This window comes from Ipomoea nil, unplaced genomic scaffold, assembly GCF_001879475.1.
Source record: "Ipomoea nil cultivar Tokyo-kokei standard unplaced genomic scaffold, Asagao_1.1 scaffold1074, whole genome shotgun sequence".
NCBI classification, from domain to species: Eukaryota; Viridiplantae; Streptophyta; class Magnoliopsida; order Solanales; family Convolvulaceae; genus Ipomoea; species Ipomoea nil.
The window spans coordinates 4009256-4028125 of NW_017617502.1; the positions used below are offsets into that span (position 1 = coordinate 4009256).

The 18870-nt window shown below is 37.3% G+C and overlaps 2 protein-coding genes across 4 annotated transcripts; one reads left to right on the forward strand and one right to left on the reverse strand.

Annotated features, from left to right (window-relative positions):
* The first annotated feature begins 2652 nt into the window (after positions 1-2652).
* LOC109182768 (ATP-dependent zinc metalloprotease FTSH 9, chloroplastic-like) lies at positions 2653-11919 on the forward strand. Of its 2 annotated transcripts, XM_019332953.1 has the most exons (13): positions 2653-3732; positions 6236-6301; positions 6390-6524; positions 6636-6701; positions 7956-8141; positions 8335-8421; positions 8513-8626; positions 8733-8857; positions 8956-9064; positions 9314-9439; positions 10732-11052; positions 11142-11265; positions 11339-11919. In XM_019332953.1, exons 1-13 carry the CDS (start codon positions 2869-2871, stop codon positions 11464-11466), a joined length of 2451 nt encoding a protein of 816 aa, XP_019188498.1. In that variant the 5' UTR covers positions 2653-2868; the 3' UTR covers positions 11467-11919. The 2 variants fall into 2 exon arrangements, with proteins under 2 accessions (XP_019188498.1, XP_019188499.1); XM_019332954.1 differs by lacking the exon at positions 6236-6301.
* Positions 11920-15266: 3347 nt separating this feature from the next.
* Positions 15267-16549, reverse strand: LOC109182769 (50S ribosomal protein L4, chloroplastic). Of its 2 annotated transcripts, none has more exons than XM_019332955.1 (3): positions 15641-16549; positions 15523-15556; positions 15267-15484 (listed from the first exon to the last, which is right to left on the reverse strand). In XM_019332955.1, exons 1-3 carry the CDS (start codon positions 16473-16475, stop codon positions 15481-15483), a joined length of 873 nt encoding a protein of 290 aa, XP_019188500.1. In that variant the 5' UTR covers positions 16476-16549; the 3' UTR covers positions 15267-15480. The 2 variants fall into 2 exon arrangements, with proteins under 2 accessions (XP_019188500.1, XP_019188501.1); XM_019332956.1 differs by having other exon boundaries at positions 15650-16548.
* Between the last annotated feature and the right edge of the window lie 2321 nt (positions 16550-18870).

Consider the following 18870-nt stretch of genomic DNA (forward strand, 5'->3'; position numbering starts at 1 on the left):
AATAAAACGCTCATATCACTATTAATATTAACAAATGAGAAAACACACAATGTTACAAAACAAAACTCCACAAAATATGAAATATAATTAATTAGATAATGATTTGGAGCACGTTTTAGCACTAACCCATTATTTTCTTGTTCGGTTTTTCTATACACACTAGTTTTTTTTTTTTTTTTTTTTTTTTTTTTTTTTTTTTTTTTGAATGCTACTGGCTCACTAACCCATTATTTTCTTGTTTGGTTTTTCCATACACACTAATTTTTTTTATTTTTTTTTGAATGCTACCGGCTCTATTACAATGTAGTATACTAGTTTCATTATAGCAATACTAAAATATCATTTTTATTACACTATAGTTTAATTTGACAATAATGTATTATGTTTTTTTTTTTTTAATTTCATTTTACACAAGCATTAGTTTCATTATAATGACACTAAAGTATCATTTTAATTCTACTACAGTTTCATTCGACGATCATGGTCAGCTGTATAACAACGGTAGAATGTGGGCAAATTATTGTGTGGACCATGGTCCACATAGTGTTGTATGGACCATAAAAGAAAGTACATTTTCAATGTATTAAAAGTACATTATTTGTGTACTGGATATACATTATATAAAATAATGTACTTTTAATATTCAAATAATGTACTTTTTCTGAATACAAAGTATATTTTTAATATATTAAAAGTAAATTATTTGTGTATTATATGTACATTATTTTACAATATACAAAATATGATTTACACAATAATGATTGCAATTGTCAGTCCCGCAGAATAATTTGGGACGTTATGCCATGGAACCGTGTTCACAATGGTGAACACGGTTCCAACGGTGTTAGTACACCGTTATTTTTATTTTTTTTCTTAATTAATTGCGTGACTTTTCTTCTTTATTTTCACATTTTGCGGTTTCACTTTAATTTGAGGTGAACAAAGATTTCGGACATTCATAAATTATGAATTCATGCCTGCACGGCTGCACATTCACTTTGGAACCATGCCTACACATTCCTGTCCAAAATCACGGACATTCATAAATTATGAATCCATGTCTGCACATTCACTTTGGAACCATGCCTACACATTCACTTTGGAACCATGAGATTATGAATTTTCTGTTATAAGATTATGAATTTTCTGTTATGAGATTATGAATTTTCAGTTATGAGATTATGAATTTTCTGTTATGCGATTATGAATTTTCTGTTATGCGATTATGAATTTTCATAAAATTCATAATCTCATAACAGAAAATTCATAATTTGATCAAACGCGCACCGATAACTCCACATCCGCGATTTTTTTTTTTTTTTTTTTTTTTGCCTAAAAACGACGTCGTTTTGCCTTGTGTTCACCATTCTCGGTGAACACGATTCCATGGCATAATTTGCGGAATAATTTATTTTAGGCCTATTCGATCCCATTTCGATGTCCTTGCTGGACCAGAGAACTCTCATTGGGCTGGTGAGCAATTGGCGTTTAAATTAATCTGATTACCAATCGGACTTGTTGATTGTTTAGATATTATGGAATTGCTTTGTAACCAGAATCTTTGGGCCAAAAACTTACCCTATGTGTTATTCGGTTGTTATACCGTGGATCATGGTCTGAAAACGGCCCCACTTCTTTAAATAAAGAAACGTCAGTCGTTAAATTTTAACAAATTTTGTACTTTTTATGTGTTCAAAGCAAATTAAAATTACAATGTTTCTAAAATGAAACTAAATAACTTGTCTCGTATATTATGTTGAAATGAAATGATACTTTAATTGTGTTGAAATGAAACTGCAGTATTTATAAAATGAAACTGAATAACATGTCTCACATATTGAGTGTGTATTGTCAAATAGAACTTAGTTGAATTGAAACGATACTTTAGTTTTACTAAAATGAAACTGCAGTATGTATAAAAAGAAACTGAATAACATGTCTCACATATTGAGTGTGTATTGTGAAATGAAATTGTAGTTATATCAAAATGATACTTTAATTGTGTTGTAATGAAACTACAATGTATATAAAATGAATTTGAATAACAGTTCACATATTTGAGTGTATATTGTCCAATGAAACCGTAAACCGTAGTCGAATTCAAATTATAATTTAGTGGTGTTGTAATAAGACTACAGTCTGTATAAAATGAAATTCAATAACATGTCTCACCGTAATAAGACTACTGTATGTATAATGTCGAATTAAACTCTAGTCGAAAAAAATGAAACTTTAGTTGTGTTGAAATGAAACTACAATGTATATAAAATGAAACTGAATATGTTATGCAAACAGAACTAATTACGCGGAACGGGTGCCGTTTATTTTAATACACCATTTTGGCCCATGATCCACAATAAAATTTGCCTGTGTTATTCTATAGACCCGGTCCAAATATTCACAATTTATATACTAAATGTTTACAATTTACTTTTTAATATATATTTGCAGTCACATAATATTAACAGATTAAGATTTGATGACTCGGACGGATAAGGCCAAATGCCGATATGCACATTGAACATAATTCCAACACTGTCACCATCAAAGTTCAAACCTTAATCTCTTCTCTCAAATACTACTCACTAAACGAAACAATTGAGCTAAGAATTATTACTCCGTATTTGTTTTCGTAACAGCTAACAACTGTGTAGTCTTTGCCAAAAATTGGATAACGCGCTGCAGCTGCTAGGCGTTATTTAACGGTCAATGGTCACCAAACCGGGCAACCCCGACCTCAACCTCGACCTCGACCTCCATATCTGATTTCTCTGCTCTTCTTCAATCCCTTCTTCTGTATATGTAAAATACACGACTTCTTATCCGACTCCGATTTTGTTGTCTTTTTCTCTGCTTTCTCCATCTGGAATGGCAGCCGTAGAAGGTCTCCCGCCCATAATTCACTCCCAAATTTCGTTAAATTGGCACTTTAATCACAAGTATGTTTACAGGCAGAGCGTTGCCTGCTGTAGTCGGTGTTGGAGTTTACAGAGGAATTCGAGTCGTTTGATTGTTAATACTACGCCGCCAGGAGCTCCACCTAGGGTTTCGGTGAATTGGGAACTTCCGGGGACCCGTTCGAAGAACAGATACCTAAGAGATAGGGAGATTAGAGTTAGGGCAAACAGTTCTTGTGAACAAGGCACTGATTCCAACGATACAAACGAAGCTACTACGACGGAAAGTAATACTTCTCCGGTTTCAGGGTCGGGATCGGGTTCAAGTTCGGGTTCTTCTCGGAAAGAAAGTCAAGGGAAAGGGGACTGGTGGTGGTCAAAATGGCGGTGGCAACCCATAGTTCAAGCACAGGAAGTGGGAGTGTTTTTGCAATTGGGGATAGTTATGATCGTGATGAGATTGCTCGGTCCAGGAATTCCATTGCCTGGGTCAGAACCCATGGCTCCGGTTACATTTGTGAGCGTTCCGTACAGTGAGTTCTTGAGGAAGGTAAACTCAAATCAGGTTCAGAAGGTAGAGGTTGATGAATTCCACATCATGTTCAAGTTGAAGAATGAAGTGATGAGTGGTGTGGTGGAGAGTGAGTCTGGGAGTGGAAGCAGTAAGCTGCAGGAGTCTGAGTGGTCGTTAAGGAGCGTGAATCCCACCAAGAGGATTGTGTACACCACAACAAGGCCTGGTGATATCAAGACTCCTTACGAGAAGATGCTGGAGAACAATGTGGAGTTTGGATCACCGGATAAGCGGTCTGGCTGGTTCTTGCACTCAGCACTGGTAACATTCTTGGCTGTCAACTTTTTAAGAAAATTACTTTCACATTGATGCATCCAGGACTGCTTTTATCTGTAAAGTTGAGTGAGTGCTCTCTTGCTTATAGCTTCTACTTAGGATCTTTGATTGTATTATTTAGATGGACACTTAGACAGTATGCTTGACTGACAGAACTTGTAAAGTACCAAGCAATTTATCCTTTATGTCCAATATGATATAAATTGGACAAAGAATCTGAGACCAAGCATGAGGTCCTACCTATATAGTTTTCTTTCTGTAGGGTTGTCAAATTAACCATAAATTGGAGTTTGTGAAGGATATTTCCTTTTCTTGTTTACTTTTCACTATAGAATCTTTGTTTTACTAGAAGTAACAACTTAATTGGTTAGGGCTCACCTACAGAGTCTGGTTAAGATCCTTAGTGCATTCTGACAGTGTGGTTGTATGTGAAGTGATTATTTGCCACTGAATTTGAATGTTAGATGCATTGTCAACATTCATTTGTTACAAACTTTTCTATCTGGAATAAATTGGTTCAACTTTCCTGTAATATCTATCTCTCTATATGGAATGGTTTGCTGAAAATGTTTGACAAGCACCCACATGTGCATGTAGTTGTAGACTTGTAGTAGTTTAGAATTAATTCCTAAGGTGATCCTAGGGTGGTAGGGTGTCAAACCCATAGGTAATGATATCAAGATTGGTTAAATCAAACACTAGTTAATAGAAGCCTATTATATTTAGTCCTATGTAATTGAGGGATTCAATTAATTAGAAACTAAATAATCAAGCAATTAAGTAAACAAGAAAGAGATAGATTGAATTCAAGTGAGAGGTTTATTTGGTAGCTCCACTAAATATTGAGATTCTAATACTTCAATTCCTAAGTGTGGAAAATGGCTTTTTATTATCATTGCCACTCCCATGGTCACATTTATTCATTAAATCATGCAAATCCTACTCTTGTAGTGCCTTACACAATTTAACCCTTTAAACTCTAGCAATATATAAATCCCCTAGATAATCACCCACTCTCATAGTGTGCCTTCTAAGTGTGTTTGTGGTGCCTATGTTATATACCACTCTTTTAGTCAAATAACAATATAACATGCAAGAATCACATACAACTTGGCCAAGGTTCTGTGGGCAAATTATACCATGGACTAGGGTTCACCTTGCATTGTGGACCCTGTAAATAAATGAAGGTACATAATATGTTAATTATAATAGGTACATAATTTATTAACTAACGATACATAATATGTTAACAACAAGTACATAATCTGAATGTCATTTTGGACCAGGATCCACAAGATGAACCATGGTCCATTCTATAACAATTGGGTTCTATGTACTTATAAATTAAATCACACAAACACAACACTAAAAGAAATAGAAAGAATGAAGTTTCACAAATTAAGAACAAGCTACATAAATAAACATCACTATGAATTCAATTCCCTATTAAAGTTTAGCCATTCATAATGATAAAGAAATCACACAATTTCAAATTGTTCATCTCAAATATAACATATGGAAAGAGAGAGAAATAGAAAACTCCAGGATTGGAACCCTCGTTGCCAATGCTGGCATGCTATCCTCTTCTTCATCACGTTTGTGATGCTTAAGATGATGGAAGACCAAATTTGAAGCATTTTGGTGTGTTTTCTTCTCCAACAATGCAACGTCAATCTTGTAGCTTCGTCCATGGACTAGTTGGGAAATTTTTTTAAAATTGCTGAAACCATTCTCACCCCAACAAGAATTCTGCATCTAGGTCTGGGCATTCTCACTACAGTGAGGCAAAGTGGCTCTTTGAATCTATCTAACTGTTGCAAGGGTCCTCTACACTGTAACTCTTCTTTTGAAGCTATTTTTACCTTGATAACATCATAATTAGGCTTTGTGTGTTCATAGAAGTTGTAACTCTTTGAGTTGGGTATCCAATGGCATTGGAATCACTTCAATTGGATCTTCCTGCATAGAAATATGATCAAAATACCAAGCAGTCGTCATTTTATGCGAGACTTGTAACTTCTCACTCTTTTGTTCCGTTTTTGCATTGATTTGCCTATATGTTCAAGACCATTCAAAGCACCAATTTTAGACTCATCAAAGAGTGTTGTAGCCTTGGCTCCAAAAGTCATCCAAATGTGGCACCTTAATCAACAAAAACATTGAAAACACGTATTAGCTCATGAAAATACCTCCATGTTCCCTTTTTTCCCAACTCTGTTGATATGATCAAAATACCTCCACTTTTTCCATTTTTAGAAAGAGGTATGGGAGTAAAAGGCATTTGAGAAAAAATCCATTTATTTATATATATTTAAATTTCATAATGTGGTTGTTTGCCGTTATTCTTTTCAGTGCTGGGACTTTCATAAGGAATGTGAAGCTTTAGTTTGGATGAAGAGTTTTATGCTTTATTGGAAATCATTTTGTCTTAAGCTTTTTGTCTTTTTGATTTGATAGTGCAAAATGTGATCTTTTTATCTGTTTCCAGTTTGCTCTTTTCCACGTTGTTGTCCTAGCTGTTCTTCTACATCGGTTCCCTTTGAACTTTTTTCAGGTATATACCATAACTCTTCTTCATTTATTAGCTACAAACTTTTGCAATTGGTTTGAGACTTTGAGTATTTAGTTCACCATATTTTCAGCATTCAGCTGGTCAGCTCAGGAACCGTAAATCTGGGGGTTCTAATGGAGCGAAAGTGTCCGAGCAAGGTGAAACTGTCACATTTGCTGATGTTGCAGGTGTTGATGAAGCCAAGGAGGAGCTAGAAGAAATAGTGGTATGTTTGACTTTTCACAGATTTCCTGTGCAAATGTGTATCCCTTGATTAGTATTCTGTTTATATAATCATTACTTATTAATTTGATGGATTTTCTTATCTGCTTCTCAGGAATTTCTCAGGAATCCTGACAGGTATATACGACTTGGTGCACGCCCACCCCGAGGCGTTCTTCTGGTGAGTTAAATAATTTTTAGAGCAAACTCCACTTTTAGTCATAGATTATGGCATTGCCATATTTAGTGCTACTCTTTTAATTTACCTCATACATCCTTGACTTTTATTTGTTTGCCACAACTAGTCTTCTGTTTAAATTTGTCATTCCACCCTTTAATAAAAAGGGCTAACATGTAATTTTTTCATTAAAGCGTCTTGGCCCAACATGTAATTTTTCTCCCTCTCTTGTAAATTATTTTAATTGAATGATAAAATTACATATTAGCCATAATTATTGAATGGTAGAATGACAAAAATTTTAAAGGACTAAATGGGGCAAAGCAAATGAAAGTCAGGATATAATGTGGCAAAATTAAAAGAGTAGCACAAAACGTGGCGATGCCACAATAATCGAGGACTAAAAGTGAAATTTACTTTAATTTTTACATTGTAAGGATAAAAGCATGGATTTTGATTGATGTGGAATATAACTGTCAATTCCTTTACCTTTCCTGTACCTTATAAGATTGTCTGGCAGTTTATTATCTCTCTTTGGAAGTTACTTAAAAACCTCATTAAGGAGCAATGAGGATGTAATAGGGGATTGCTTTTGGGAAATTGTGTACCTAATAGCGCCATGGTTGTTTCTTTTCTTCTCTTCTCTTTTTATTTTGGGTTCATTAATGGAGAGAGTAAACTCCTTATATTGTGTCTAAAGGCTTCACTTTGACTGACTTTGCCATAGTTATTGGTGTAGGTTGTTTTAGCTACTTATTGTCCATTTCATTAAAAAAAATTGTTCAAGTGTTGTCCATTTCTTTTAAAAAATTGTTTTCATTCTGACTGTGATTTCATTTCTGATTCATAAGTGTTCCCTGTACTCATTCTTTATTTGAATCATAAACTACAAGAAGTAGACATAAATTGGATAGGCTTGGTGATAGTCAGATAGGATATTGATCCATTTCTTAAGGTGGTTGTTATTAAGAAATCTGCTTAATCATGGAATTCTCACACACACTCTCTCTCTCTCTCTCTTGGTGGATAACTGAATGCACTAGTCTTTGGGAAGAACAGTATGATTGTCATGATTCTCAAACCTGTCTGTGTAATTGTTTAGATGAATTTCTCTCTCTCCCCCCCCCTTTTTTTTTTTCCTGCATTTCTACCTTTCTTGAGCTTTTCTTGGGATTATCTCTACAGTTGCATTTGTTCACATAATCACATGATTGATTGTGACCATCTGTAGTGAGCATAGTTCTTATTATCTTACAGGTTGGCCTACCTGGGACAGGTAAGACACTTTTAGCGAAAGCTGTTGCTGGAGAAGCCGAGGTTCCTTTTATCAGTTGCTCTGCAAGTGAGTTTGTAGAACTGTATGTTGGTATGGGGGCATCTCGTGTCAGGGACCTTTTTGCCCGTGCAAAGAAAGAAGCTCCATCAATAATTTTTATAGATGAGGTATTTTTTTCCTTTCACACCCTCCCCTATTCTCACAGAAGCAAAAACCTTATATTGAAAATGATCAAAATGAAGCAAGAGGAAATAGAAAAAAACAAATAAATTAAAGGATAAGTAGTAGTACAATTTTTTGTGCATCAATACCAAATTTCTAGGGCATAACATATAGTGTTACATGTTCTCTGGATATCAGATTGATGCTGTGGCAAAGAGCCGTGATGGTAAATTCCGCATTGTTAGCAATGATGAAAGAGAGCAGACATTAAACCAGCTGCTTACAGTAAGGCTTAGTGTTTGAGTCAACCTTTTTACATGTCTAGGTTACACATAGGCACATAGGTAAGGCTGAACTTTCAAAATTTATACTGCAGGAGATGGATGGATTTGATAGTAACTCTGCAGTGATTGTTCTTGGAGCAACCAATCGTTCTGATGTGTTAGACCCTGCCCTTCGACGGCCTGGAAGGTTTGATCGTGTGGTCATGGTTTGTACATCTATTCCCTCAAGCTTTCTTTATATTTGGTTAAAATTTTCTTTATATATCTCTTTCCTCAATAACAGTTTATTAATGATATACTAAATCATTAAAGGTGGAAGCACCAGATCGGACTGGAAGAGAAGCTATTTTGAAAGTACATGTATCCAAGAAGGAACTTCCTCTTGCACAAGATGTCGATCTTGGTGATATTGCTTCTATGACAACTGGTTTCACTGGGTATTCTTTCTTCAGATTTTTTGAGTTATGCTTTCCTGTTATTTTTAATTTCTCTCTAAATAATATGAGTATCTTTGTCCCTCTTCGATCCTGTGCAGGGCAGACCTTGCAAATTTGGTAAATGAGGCTGCTTTATTGGCAGGAAGGAACACTAAGCTTCTTGTCGAAAAAATTGATTTCATTCATGCAGTAGAGCGGTCAATTGCGGTCTCTCTCTCTTTTTAATACAAACACTACACATCTATCTATTTGTGCATGTATTTTTTTTTGGGTGTCATGTCACATGGATTTCTCATTTTACCAGCTGATGCAATCTCCTTTTTCCAATTTTCTTTAACTTTTTCCCTTGTTAAAATTTGCCATATGCAGTAAATAGTCAAACTTGCATTACTCACTGAGCCTGTGTAGTATTAATGTTCCTGTGTGAATGAATTAACTCCATTCTTAATGCTACAGGGGATAGAAAAGAAGACTGCAAAGTTGCAGGGCAATGAGAAAGCAGTAGTTGCACGGCATGAAGCGGGTCATGCAGTAGTAGGTACGGCTGTTGCAAATCTTCTTACTGGGCAACCACGGGTTGAGGTAAATAGGACTGTTCCTTACATATTTTGTCACTGATTGTCATTTGTCTGTACATCTTTCCTTGACTTATTTCTCACCCTTTGCTACAATGTATTATGTATGTTAAAATATTTACAATTTAAATTGACTTGTTGAAAATATAATTTCTTGTCTGGAGAGGGAGAGAGTTTAAGTTGTGACGAACATAGCATTTTGTCTCTGACATTAGCACCAAGAGGTCCATTTCTTTCACATCTTTGAGTTGATTGGGAGATTTTTAGAACATCTTGGAGTGTCAAAATGAGGGTTTATTGGTAAATTTTGTTCAATATTGTTGGACATACTTCCAGCTCTATGGAATGCATGCTTTAAATAAATATAGCATTTCTTATGAACAAACTTGTTAAAAGTGCTCGCGAGGCATGCAAAAGGAAATCGCATTGACGCCTTGCCTAAGTGAGGCGCAGCTGTGTGAGAAAGCAGCTGCTTCCTGCCAGAGCGACAAGGCACAGCCAACGCGTAGGTCAGCACAACAAATAAGATAAAAATAAAAATAAAAGACCTGAAATAGGGTTCATGAAGTCGCGACCTTCTCTTCTCAAAGCTATTAAGACTTGAAAGAGCAGCTCACTGCTCGCCACTGCCAGAAATTAGGGTTCGCAAAGTCGCCGCCTCACCTCTGGCAACTCTTTGTCTCTTTGATGGTTCTGCCTCACCAGTCACCAATGAAATCATTATCTCACTTTGACCTTTGACATGACAGGAGTACAGGAAAATGAAATTGCTGTCTCACTGTCAGTCTCGCAAGTCGAAATTAGTTTTTTTTCTTCCAAATTTTGACCAGACTCCAGAATAGTCTGGGTTTCTTCTGTTTCAGCCAGTGAAGTAGTCAAGTAGTCTCGGACTTTGGTTTTTCTGATTAAAATTTTTTTTCCCAGTGAAGTTTTAATTTATTTTTAAACTTTGAATATAAACTGTAATTTTCTTAAAATTTTTATAAAACTGTAATTTTTGTTTTATGTAAATTATTTTAACTTCTATAAAGTGGTAAGTTTTTTATATACCATTTTGCATCACTAGTTGAGTAATTGTTATTTTTTAGAAAAGCATTGCTTTATCTGAAAATGCGACTTTGCTTTGTGGTTTTGCTTTAAAGCAAAGCCCGGCCTCATTGCTTTGCTACCCTTTTTTGCTTTAAAAAGTTCGCTTATGAAATTTAGCTTGGTATTGTTGTTTTTTGGTTATTAGACTACTACTATTCCAAAATACAAAAATAGTGTGGCACACAATTATAATGATTTGTTTTTTAACAGAAACTAAGCATATTGCCCAGATCTGGTGGGGCATTAGGATTTACTTACATTCCTCCAACCACTGAAGATAGATATTTGCTCTTTGTTGATGAACTACATGGACGATTAGTCACTCTTCTTGGAGGGCGTGCAGCAGAAGAAGTCATTTATTCTGGACGTGTTTCTACTGGCGCACTTGATGACATACGTCGTGCCACAGATATGGCGTACAAGGCAATTGCTGAATATGGTCTGAATGAGACAATAGGTCCTGTTTCACTGGCAACTCTTTCTGGTGGTGGGATGGATGATACAGGATCTGCACTTTGGGGAAGGGATCAGGTTCACATCTGCCCTACCTCCTATCTCTATTATCTTTTGGTTTAGTTATGCAAATATGTAATGAGAACTGATTGTGTGTCAAATCGTAGGGGCATCTTGTTGATCTTGTTCAAAGAGAAGTTAAATCCCTCCTCCAATCTTCACTTGAAGTTGCACTCTGTGTTGTGCGTGCCAATCCTACTGTTTTGGAGGGTCTGGGAGCATGTTTGGAAGGTAATCCTTTCAACTCTTTCATGTATCACTGTATATTAGGAGCTCTGGGAGTAACAAACATTTACGGGTGCAGAGAAAGAGAAAGTAGAAGGTGAGGAACTGCAAAAGTGGCTGAAGATGGTTGTTGCTCCAACAGAACTCGCATATTTCATCAGAGGTAAGCGGGGATCTGTTCTCCCACTGCAACCTAGTTCAGGATGAAATCATATTATAAAATGACGCACTTTGAATACCCACATCGGCCTCATCTCTTCATTCTCAACCCGATGGTGGGCACTGGGCATGGCATGAATTCACTCTTTCACCTTGTATTAGTTCGGTAAAGAGTTTGTCTTGACATCAAGCTCCTTGTATATCTATTACCTACCATGATGATCAGCTTTGTAGTTATAAAGGCAAATGGCTGAAGAAGATCTAATTACGATATATGGAAGGAATATTTTCGTGAAGCTCAGCTTTGAAAAGAAGATTCTCCTACGTTATAAAATAATTTTCTTGTACATCTCTCGTTTGTTAGTGAGCAGTCATGTGTAATATACCCAGTATATAATCCATTTCTTTGGCGAACAAGTTGTGTTACAAGGGTTGATTTCAGATCAAATATCTATAGATGGGGTTTTCCATGTGAAATTTCAATAGTAATTGTTTTCAATCTCCCCAGTTACTTAAAAGTGTTGTGGCAGATGTTTTTTATGCCAGAATCTGGACAGTGTAAATTGGGAGTTAGAATGCGCCCCATATGGACTACATGTCATACCTCTTTTTTTTTTTTTTTTTTTTTTTTTTAATTCAAATCTCATTGTACTTTACTGCTGCTAACAAAGTAAACCTTCTGGGTTGATTGATTAGTTGAGTTATGCTTAGGGTAGCTACTTTATATATGTATGCTCAATAGTAGTAGATTTTGTTATAATGGGATTGCCTGTAAGGGAGTTGTATGATTGTTTTGTTGCATACTAAGGAAAATTAGTGACGGCCATGAATATTCAGATCTCAAGAATTTATGAATTTTTATATATGTAAATGAGACAAAAGTTAAATGTAAAATATAAATTATGCATGATAAGATCAAGGGAGTGATGAGCCCATCCTGGCAATGTGTTGCATTTCATGAGTTGAGCCACTAAAATATTACTACAAATTTTGAGTTCATTGACCTCAAAATTACTAGAAGCTGGAAAGTATGAGAGGAAAGGGTGGGGAAAGGCTAGGAAGAAAGGGGGAAAATATATAGGGTATTTGGAAAATAGTAGATAGCTGATACTTTGATAGTTAATAGCTGATTGAGTTAGTTGGTTTGACTAGCTGATAATATTAGTCGGTTGTAAAAAAGTTTTTGATAAATTAGCTATTTACTTTTAGCTATTTGGATGTATAATGACACATATAATGACATAAATATATTGTGCTCATTTACTACGGCGTAACTCTTAAATTACTTTTACAATATTTATTTATTTATTATTATTATTATTATTATTATTATTATTATTATTATTATTATTATTATTATTATTATTACAAGGATGAGTGAAATCAAAAAGAAAAAAAAAACATTATTATTGTTGTTATAGAAATAGAAAGAAAGACAATGCAGATGAATAGGGATGACAATTTCAATTTGTCTTGTGAATATCTACTCGAGTCTATCTTGCATGGGTTATATTTTTTGGGTGATAGTTGTGGGTCTTAAAAAAAAAAAAAAAAAAAAAAAAGTAAACCTGAGGCTGATCGGGTTGGATTCGAGTTCTATGTATAAAACCTACCTAGAACCCCACCTGACCCACCATGTGTGTGGGGTAAAGCATGATCGGATGGATGGAAAAAAATTGTCAGCTATGTGACTTCTTCGACAATCTTTGAATTTCTTTTATTTATTTAATATTTTTTTTTAATTTACATGCTATTACCTTTAACCTTACCTACAAATTGATCTAATTGCACAAATTTAAAAAGTTAATAGTTAAATGATAAAAATTAAAGAGTTAAGGTGTCTAATTGAAACTTTTCTTAATTTAAGAGTATAATTGCACTTTGGCATATAGTTAAAATAAAACATCAGGGGAGCAAGTAACTTAATTTTGCCACTTTTCCCACATCAGTAGCATGGGAGCCTTGAGTCTCCTGTAAAAGGAGCTTCAAGGCTCCAAGTTAAAAATTAAACTTGTTTATTCGTTGATGGACAAGCAGTAGCCAATCAAACTGGCTCGCGTTCAAGGAGCTGAAACGACGCCTACACAGCAAACCTTTTTATTTTTTTATTTTTTTTATACAGGGGTGTTTTGGGGAAAGAAAAACCTTTCTCCAAAACGCTCAGTGCAAACGCTGCAGCGTTTGCATTTTCAGCGGTTTGGAGCAAACCGTTGCTCCAGGCCGCTTAATAATCAAACACATTCTTTAGCGTGTTAACCTTGGACAAAACGCTAAAGTAACAGATTCGTCAAAATTTTGACGGATCCGTCATTTATCAAATATGCCAATTTGTGACAATATCGAGTTCCCTCGGAACATTGGAGAACATAGCAGCGGCAGCGGATTTAGATGTCAGTATGTCACCCACATGCACCAACCCAACCTGCCAAGATTTGCTGTCATTCACTGCAACAATGTCCTTCTTCATTCTCCCATTGTAACATCAAATCTAATTTTTATGACTTGTTTTCAATTCTCTTTCCATGTCCTCATCATTAGTAAATGTTCTTAATTCTCCCATTGTAACATCAAATCTGATTTTGATGACTTGATTTCAATTCTCTTGCCATGTTCTCATCACTTCTGTTCTGAGTTTTTGAAGATGATACCAACATGTATTTTGAGGAGGAAGTTGAAGGAGAAACCTATCTCCCAACAAAGGAATTCATACTCCATTTTACAAGAAAGATAGCCTTTAAACACCAAAAATGAGTGGAGATATGTTTGAGCATGCCTGTATGTATTACATTTTTAATCCACCTACTTTTACAGGTCACTAAAGTTCCATACAGAATTAATATACTGTTTGTTAAAGAAAAGAAAAAACAAAAAGCAGTTATGGAGTTTGGGACAGCACAAACTGTCTAGGAATATTATGAACCAGTCCTGCATCATTGATTAGTCAAAGGCTCTATTTTGGGAACATTATTTTAACAACTTCTAGTTTATTGATTAAGCTAAGCTTTCAGTTTTTAGCTAACTTTCTGCTTTCAAGTGTGCCAAACAAAGCCAAAAGTGGGGCTTAAAACCATCTTCAAGTGATAGGTAAGTTCTAGTATTGATCAGAATAAGTAATATCAGAGAGGTACGGCAAGGGCAACCCCAACCGAGTTAGTTCGTCGGACAGTTGGCTTGGTAACCACAAGATTCCAAGTTCGATTTCCCGTGAAAGTTGTCTATTGACTTTCTTGGTTTGAGCCTGTCAGCTATGAGCAACTTAATTGTAGTGGGCTTCACAGCACACTTTCGGGTAGCGGTTGTGGGCTCTTGTAAATCAAGAGAGGCATGGAGGGCCAAAAGTTGCAATCCAATATTCCAATGCCTCTCCATTGAACACTACCATAGGAGGATCTCACTGGTTGAGAGAACCAGGTCCCTTCTTTTAGCAATTAGCACAATAGTTAGGATTGCCAGGTCTAAATCAAAAGTGGAACCGAATCAATGTTGTCAAATCCAAGTGAATCTCTACTCGGGGAAAAAGGGTATTTCTTTTAACCTGGTTTGAAATCCTTTGTTTCAGCTTCTTGAAGTCTGAAGCTTGAAGAGAAATTCAGGATACAAGTATCACTTTCTGTTCAACTTTGCATACCTCCTTGGGTATATGATTCATCTTCAATTGCTCACTCTATAACCAGATAGATTCCGCCAATGGGAAAACCTGCATTTCTGCACTCTACACCACAAAATTTCAGCCAGGAAGCAAAATAAAATTAAAGAAAGGCAAAGATTCATAGGCAAGCATGGAAAGACACCCGAGTCATAGAGGGGGCAATATATTAGTATTTCACACAACAGAAATTTACTGCTCATTATAAATGAATCCCATAGCATTGATCTATCCAGCAATTCTTACAAGCAAATCTATGAATCAGTTTCAAAGAACTCAAACAGCCAAAAATACACTGAGGGGGTTCAATTAACATGACAAAGCCAAAGAATATAAGAGCTAAACAAAGTAAGCTGTAAAAGCAGAAATAGCTTCAATAATATATCATTTGGCTTAATTAATGATCTACAAAGATTTCAGGGATAGCCTGACAACTATATTAGCAGCAAGCAGATCAATCTGAAGAATTGGCAGTTTCATCTGCCTCAGCTCCTGCAAATAAAATAAAAATCAAAACTTTAAGCCTAAATATGACAATTTTGAGAAACTTTGATATACAATCGGCAAGGAACTAACCTTCTTCTTCTTCTTCATCTTCCTCGTTCTCCAAACCCTCATCGTTCTCCCAGTCGGCATCGTTTCCATACCTCTCATTCAAGAACTCGAGGGCGGATTTCGTAAACACTAACTTCTCAGAATCCAAAATGTCGAACAAATTCAAAGTCCGAGGAGTCAACATCTTCAACTTCCCAAGGTTTCGCCCCGAAAGCATCACATTATCCGACGCCTCCGTCATCAAGAACATGCATTTCTCTTTCGGGTCCAAACCCAGCCTCTTCATCAGGGCTATGAGTTCCTTAGTCTTAGGTTTTTCGAATTTATCACTAAATTCCTCGACGACGATGCAGTTTTCCGCGGCACTGGCAAGGGCGGTGGAAATGGCGAGCCGCTTCTCCTTCTTGTTAATCTTAATTGACCAGTCCCGGGGCTTTGGCCCAAACACGACTCCACCTCCGGGACGGAGAGGAGTACGGAAAGACCCCATCCGAGCCCGCCCCGTTTTCTTCTGTGAGTAAGGCTTCTTGCCGCCTCCGCGGACCTCCGCGCGGGTGAGGGTAGAGGCCGTGCCTCGACGCTTATTGCGGAGGTCGGTGACGAGACCGCGGTGGACGACGGCGCGGGCGGTGTAGGGAGGGGCGGACTTGATGTCAAGGGTGGTGGACCCTACTTGGTCGCCGTCGAAAGAGAGGATTGGGAGTGTGGCCTGCTCTGCACGGACGGCGGCAGAGCGGTAAACTCTGGGCTTTGGGGATTTCAAGAACAGGAGCTTAGAAGGAGCTTTGCGGAGAGGAGAGGAGAGAAATGTAGAAGACGAGAAGAATGAGAAAGAAGGTGCAGAAGAAGTCGCCATTGTTTCTCAGAATTGAAGCTTGGAGATGGAGAGTGGAAAGAGTGTTATCTACAAAAAATTTCGAAAGGCCTATCCGTTTCGCTACGATCAGATCAGTTAATTTGGATAGTCCGAATAGAAACTGGATCCAAACTAGACCCGCCTGAATACTTTTTTTTTTTTTTTTTTTTTTTTTTAAGGTCAATCATGCGATTCTATTAATGAATCAAAGTCGAAATAGCATCCGGTGGGATAGCATCCCAGTACATAGCTTGATCCTGTGCAAAAGCTAACGAAGCTAAAGTATGCGTATGTAAATTAAACTGTAATCTAAAGTAATACGATTAAATAAAGACATAAGTGTTCTGCATTGGTCAATTGTGACCCCAACGTACGAATAAATCGGCGTGTGATGGTGCCGTATAATTGTAATCAACTCCATGCAATCCGTGAGTACACTTACTGATGTGTTGTTCCGTTTAAGTAGCTAAGACAGTGCTTCCTTGTACGCCTGTGCCTCCGCCATAAGTGGTGAGAAACTAACCGGCAACTTGCCATTCTTTGCTGCCACAAAAGAGCCATCCGGCGCTACTAGTAATATGCCATACGTAGCCTCGCCCGTTCCGTGACGGAAGCCTGCATCCACGTAACACCGCAGACCCCCATCTCCCGGTTCAATTGGTGGTACCGACGCCGCATCCGGCTGCGCGCGGTAGTCCTGGGCAGCACCGTATGCCTGAAGTGCTGCGGCTGCTGCTCGGGCTACTTGGGTAGGCCGCGTCATAGACCCCTTCCAAACAGCTGAGTTTCTGGTTCTCCAAATATAGTATAACACCGCTACCATCAATCAGGTCTGTTCCTCCGTCAAGACCGCCAACGCCTCTTTTAGCCATGATGTAAAAGAGTCTGCAATAATATTAATAATAGGCAATTGTGTTATATTCCAAACAAGTGTAGAATATTCACAGAGCACTAGAACATGTAATACATCTTCATGATCTAAACCACACATTGGGCATATTGGATCCACCTCTACCCTTTTAATAATCAAATTAGTGGTTTTGGCAAAATATCACATATGGCTCTCCACAAGAAAGTCTTCCACTTGGGGGTACTTTCAATTTCCACATTGAGACCCATTTATCAAATATCACGGGGTTATTCTCATAGTCCCCCACAATACGCCTATAGGCATTCTTCATAGTATATATCCCCTTTTGGGTCACCCATCCAATACCACGAGTCCTCGTAATCAGGACTAACAGGGATCATATTAATTCGTTCTACATCTTCATGAATAAACAGGTCAAATAAAATATGTGGATCCCAGGTATGTGTCTGTAAATCAATCAATCCTGCAACCCGTGCCTCTCTCAACTGCTCTGGCATTTCTGTTTGGATCAATGGGCTAGGATTATCTCGTAACCACGGATGTCCCCATATTAAAGTTGTCTGTCCATTCCCAATTCTCCTTCGCACCCCCGAGACCACCATTACATGCGCTGCCATTATACTTCTCCAACAATAACTTGGGCAATTACCAATAGTGGCATCAGTACAAATGGTTGTGGGATAATACCTTGCTTTATATATTTTTGCTGCTAGTGTTCCTGGGTCTGTTAGAAAACGCCATGCCTGTTTTCCCAACATAGCAAGATTAAAAGCTCTAAGGTCTTTAAAACCCATGCCACCATACTTTTTCGGGACACACAACTTGTCCCAAGCCTTCCAATGTATTCCCCTTTCTCTTCCATTCCCCCACCAGTACTTATTCATAGTTCGTTCAATTGTGTGACAAACTGCCTCAGGTAATAAAAAAACACTCATTGAGAAGGTAGGCATAGATTGCGCTACACTTTTCAATAATACTTCTTTTCCAGCCTGAGTAAGCAACTTTTTACTCCACGAACCAATCCGCTGCCTAATCTTTTCCTCCACATAAGAGAAAACAGCTCTCTTGTTTCTTCCCACAAAGGAAGGTAGGCCCAGATATTTTCCAAAATTGGGTGCTTGCACCACCCCAAGATAATCCGCTACCTGCACCCTGTCACTTTCCTGGGTATTCCTGCTAAAACATATATTAGATTTATTATAGTTCACCACCTGGCCTGACAATTTCTCATACCTTGCTAGACATTGCCTTATAACTCCAGCCTCATGGATATTCGCTTTAAAAAATAGGAGACTATCATCCGCAAAAAATAGATGTGATACAGGCGGTGCCCCCCTAGCTACTCTGCATCCATGTATAGAGCCTGCTAACTGCTCATATTGCAATATCATCGAGGGAGCCTCTGCACAAATAATAAATAAATACGGAGATAGAGGATCTCTCTGTCTGAGTCCCCTGGTTGGTTTCACGCACTCTCCTGCCATACCATTGACCATTACAGTGTAATTAACAGTTGTTACGCAC

What these genes read in the sequence shown, in the direction of transcription:
- LOC109182768 (XM_019332953.1), top strand. Translation starts at nt 2,869, where the DNA reads ATGGCAGCCGTAGAAGGTCTCCCGCCCATAATTCACTCCCAAATTTCG. An exon ending in ATGACAACTGGTTTCACTGG is followed by an intron (nt 8,858 to 8,955) that starts GTATTCTTTCTT and finishes GATCCTGTGCAG; the next exon opens with GGCAGACCTTGCAAATTTGG. An exon ending in CTGGGCAACCACGGGTTGAG is followed by an intron (nt 9,440 to 10,731) that starts GTAAATAGGACT and finishes GTTTTTTAACAG; the next exon opens with AAACTAAGCATATTGCCCAG.
- LOC109182769 (XM_019332955.1), bottom strand. Translation starts at nt 16,475, where the DNA reads ATGGCGACTTCTTCTGCACCTTCTTTCTCATTCTTCTCGTCTTCTACA. An exon ending in AGATGAAGAAGAAGAAGAAG is followed by an intron (nt 15,557 to 15,640) that starts GTTAGTTCCTTG and finishes TTTTATTTGCAG; the next exon opens with GAGCTGAGGCAGATGAAACT.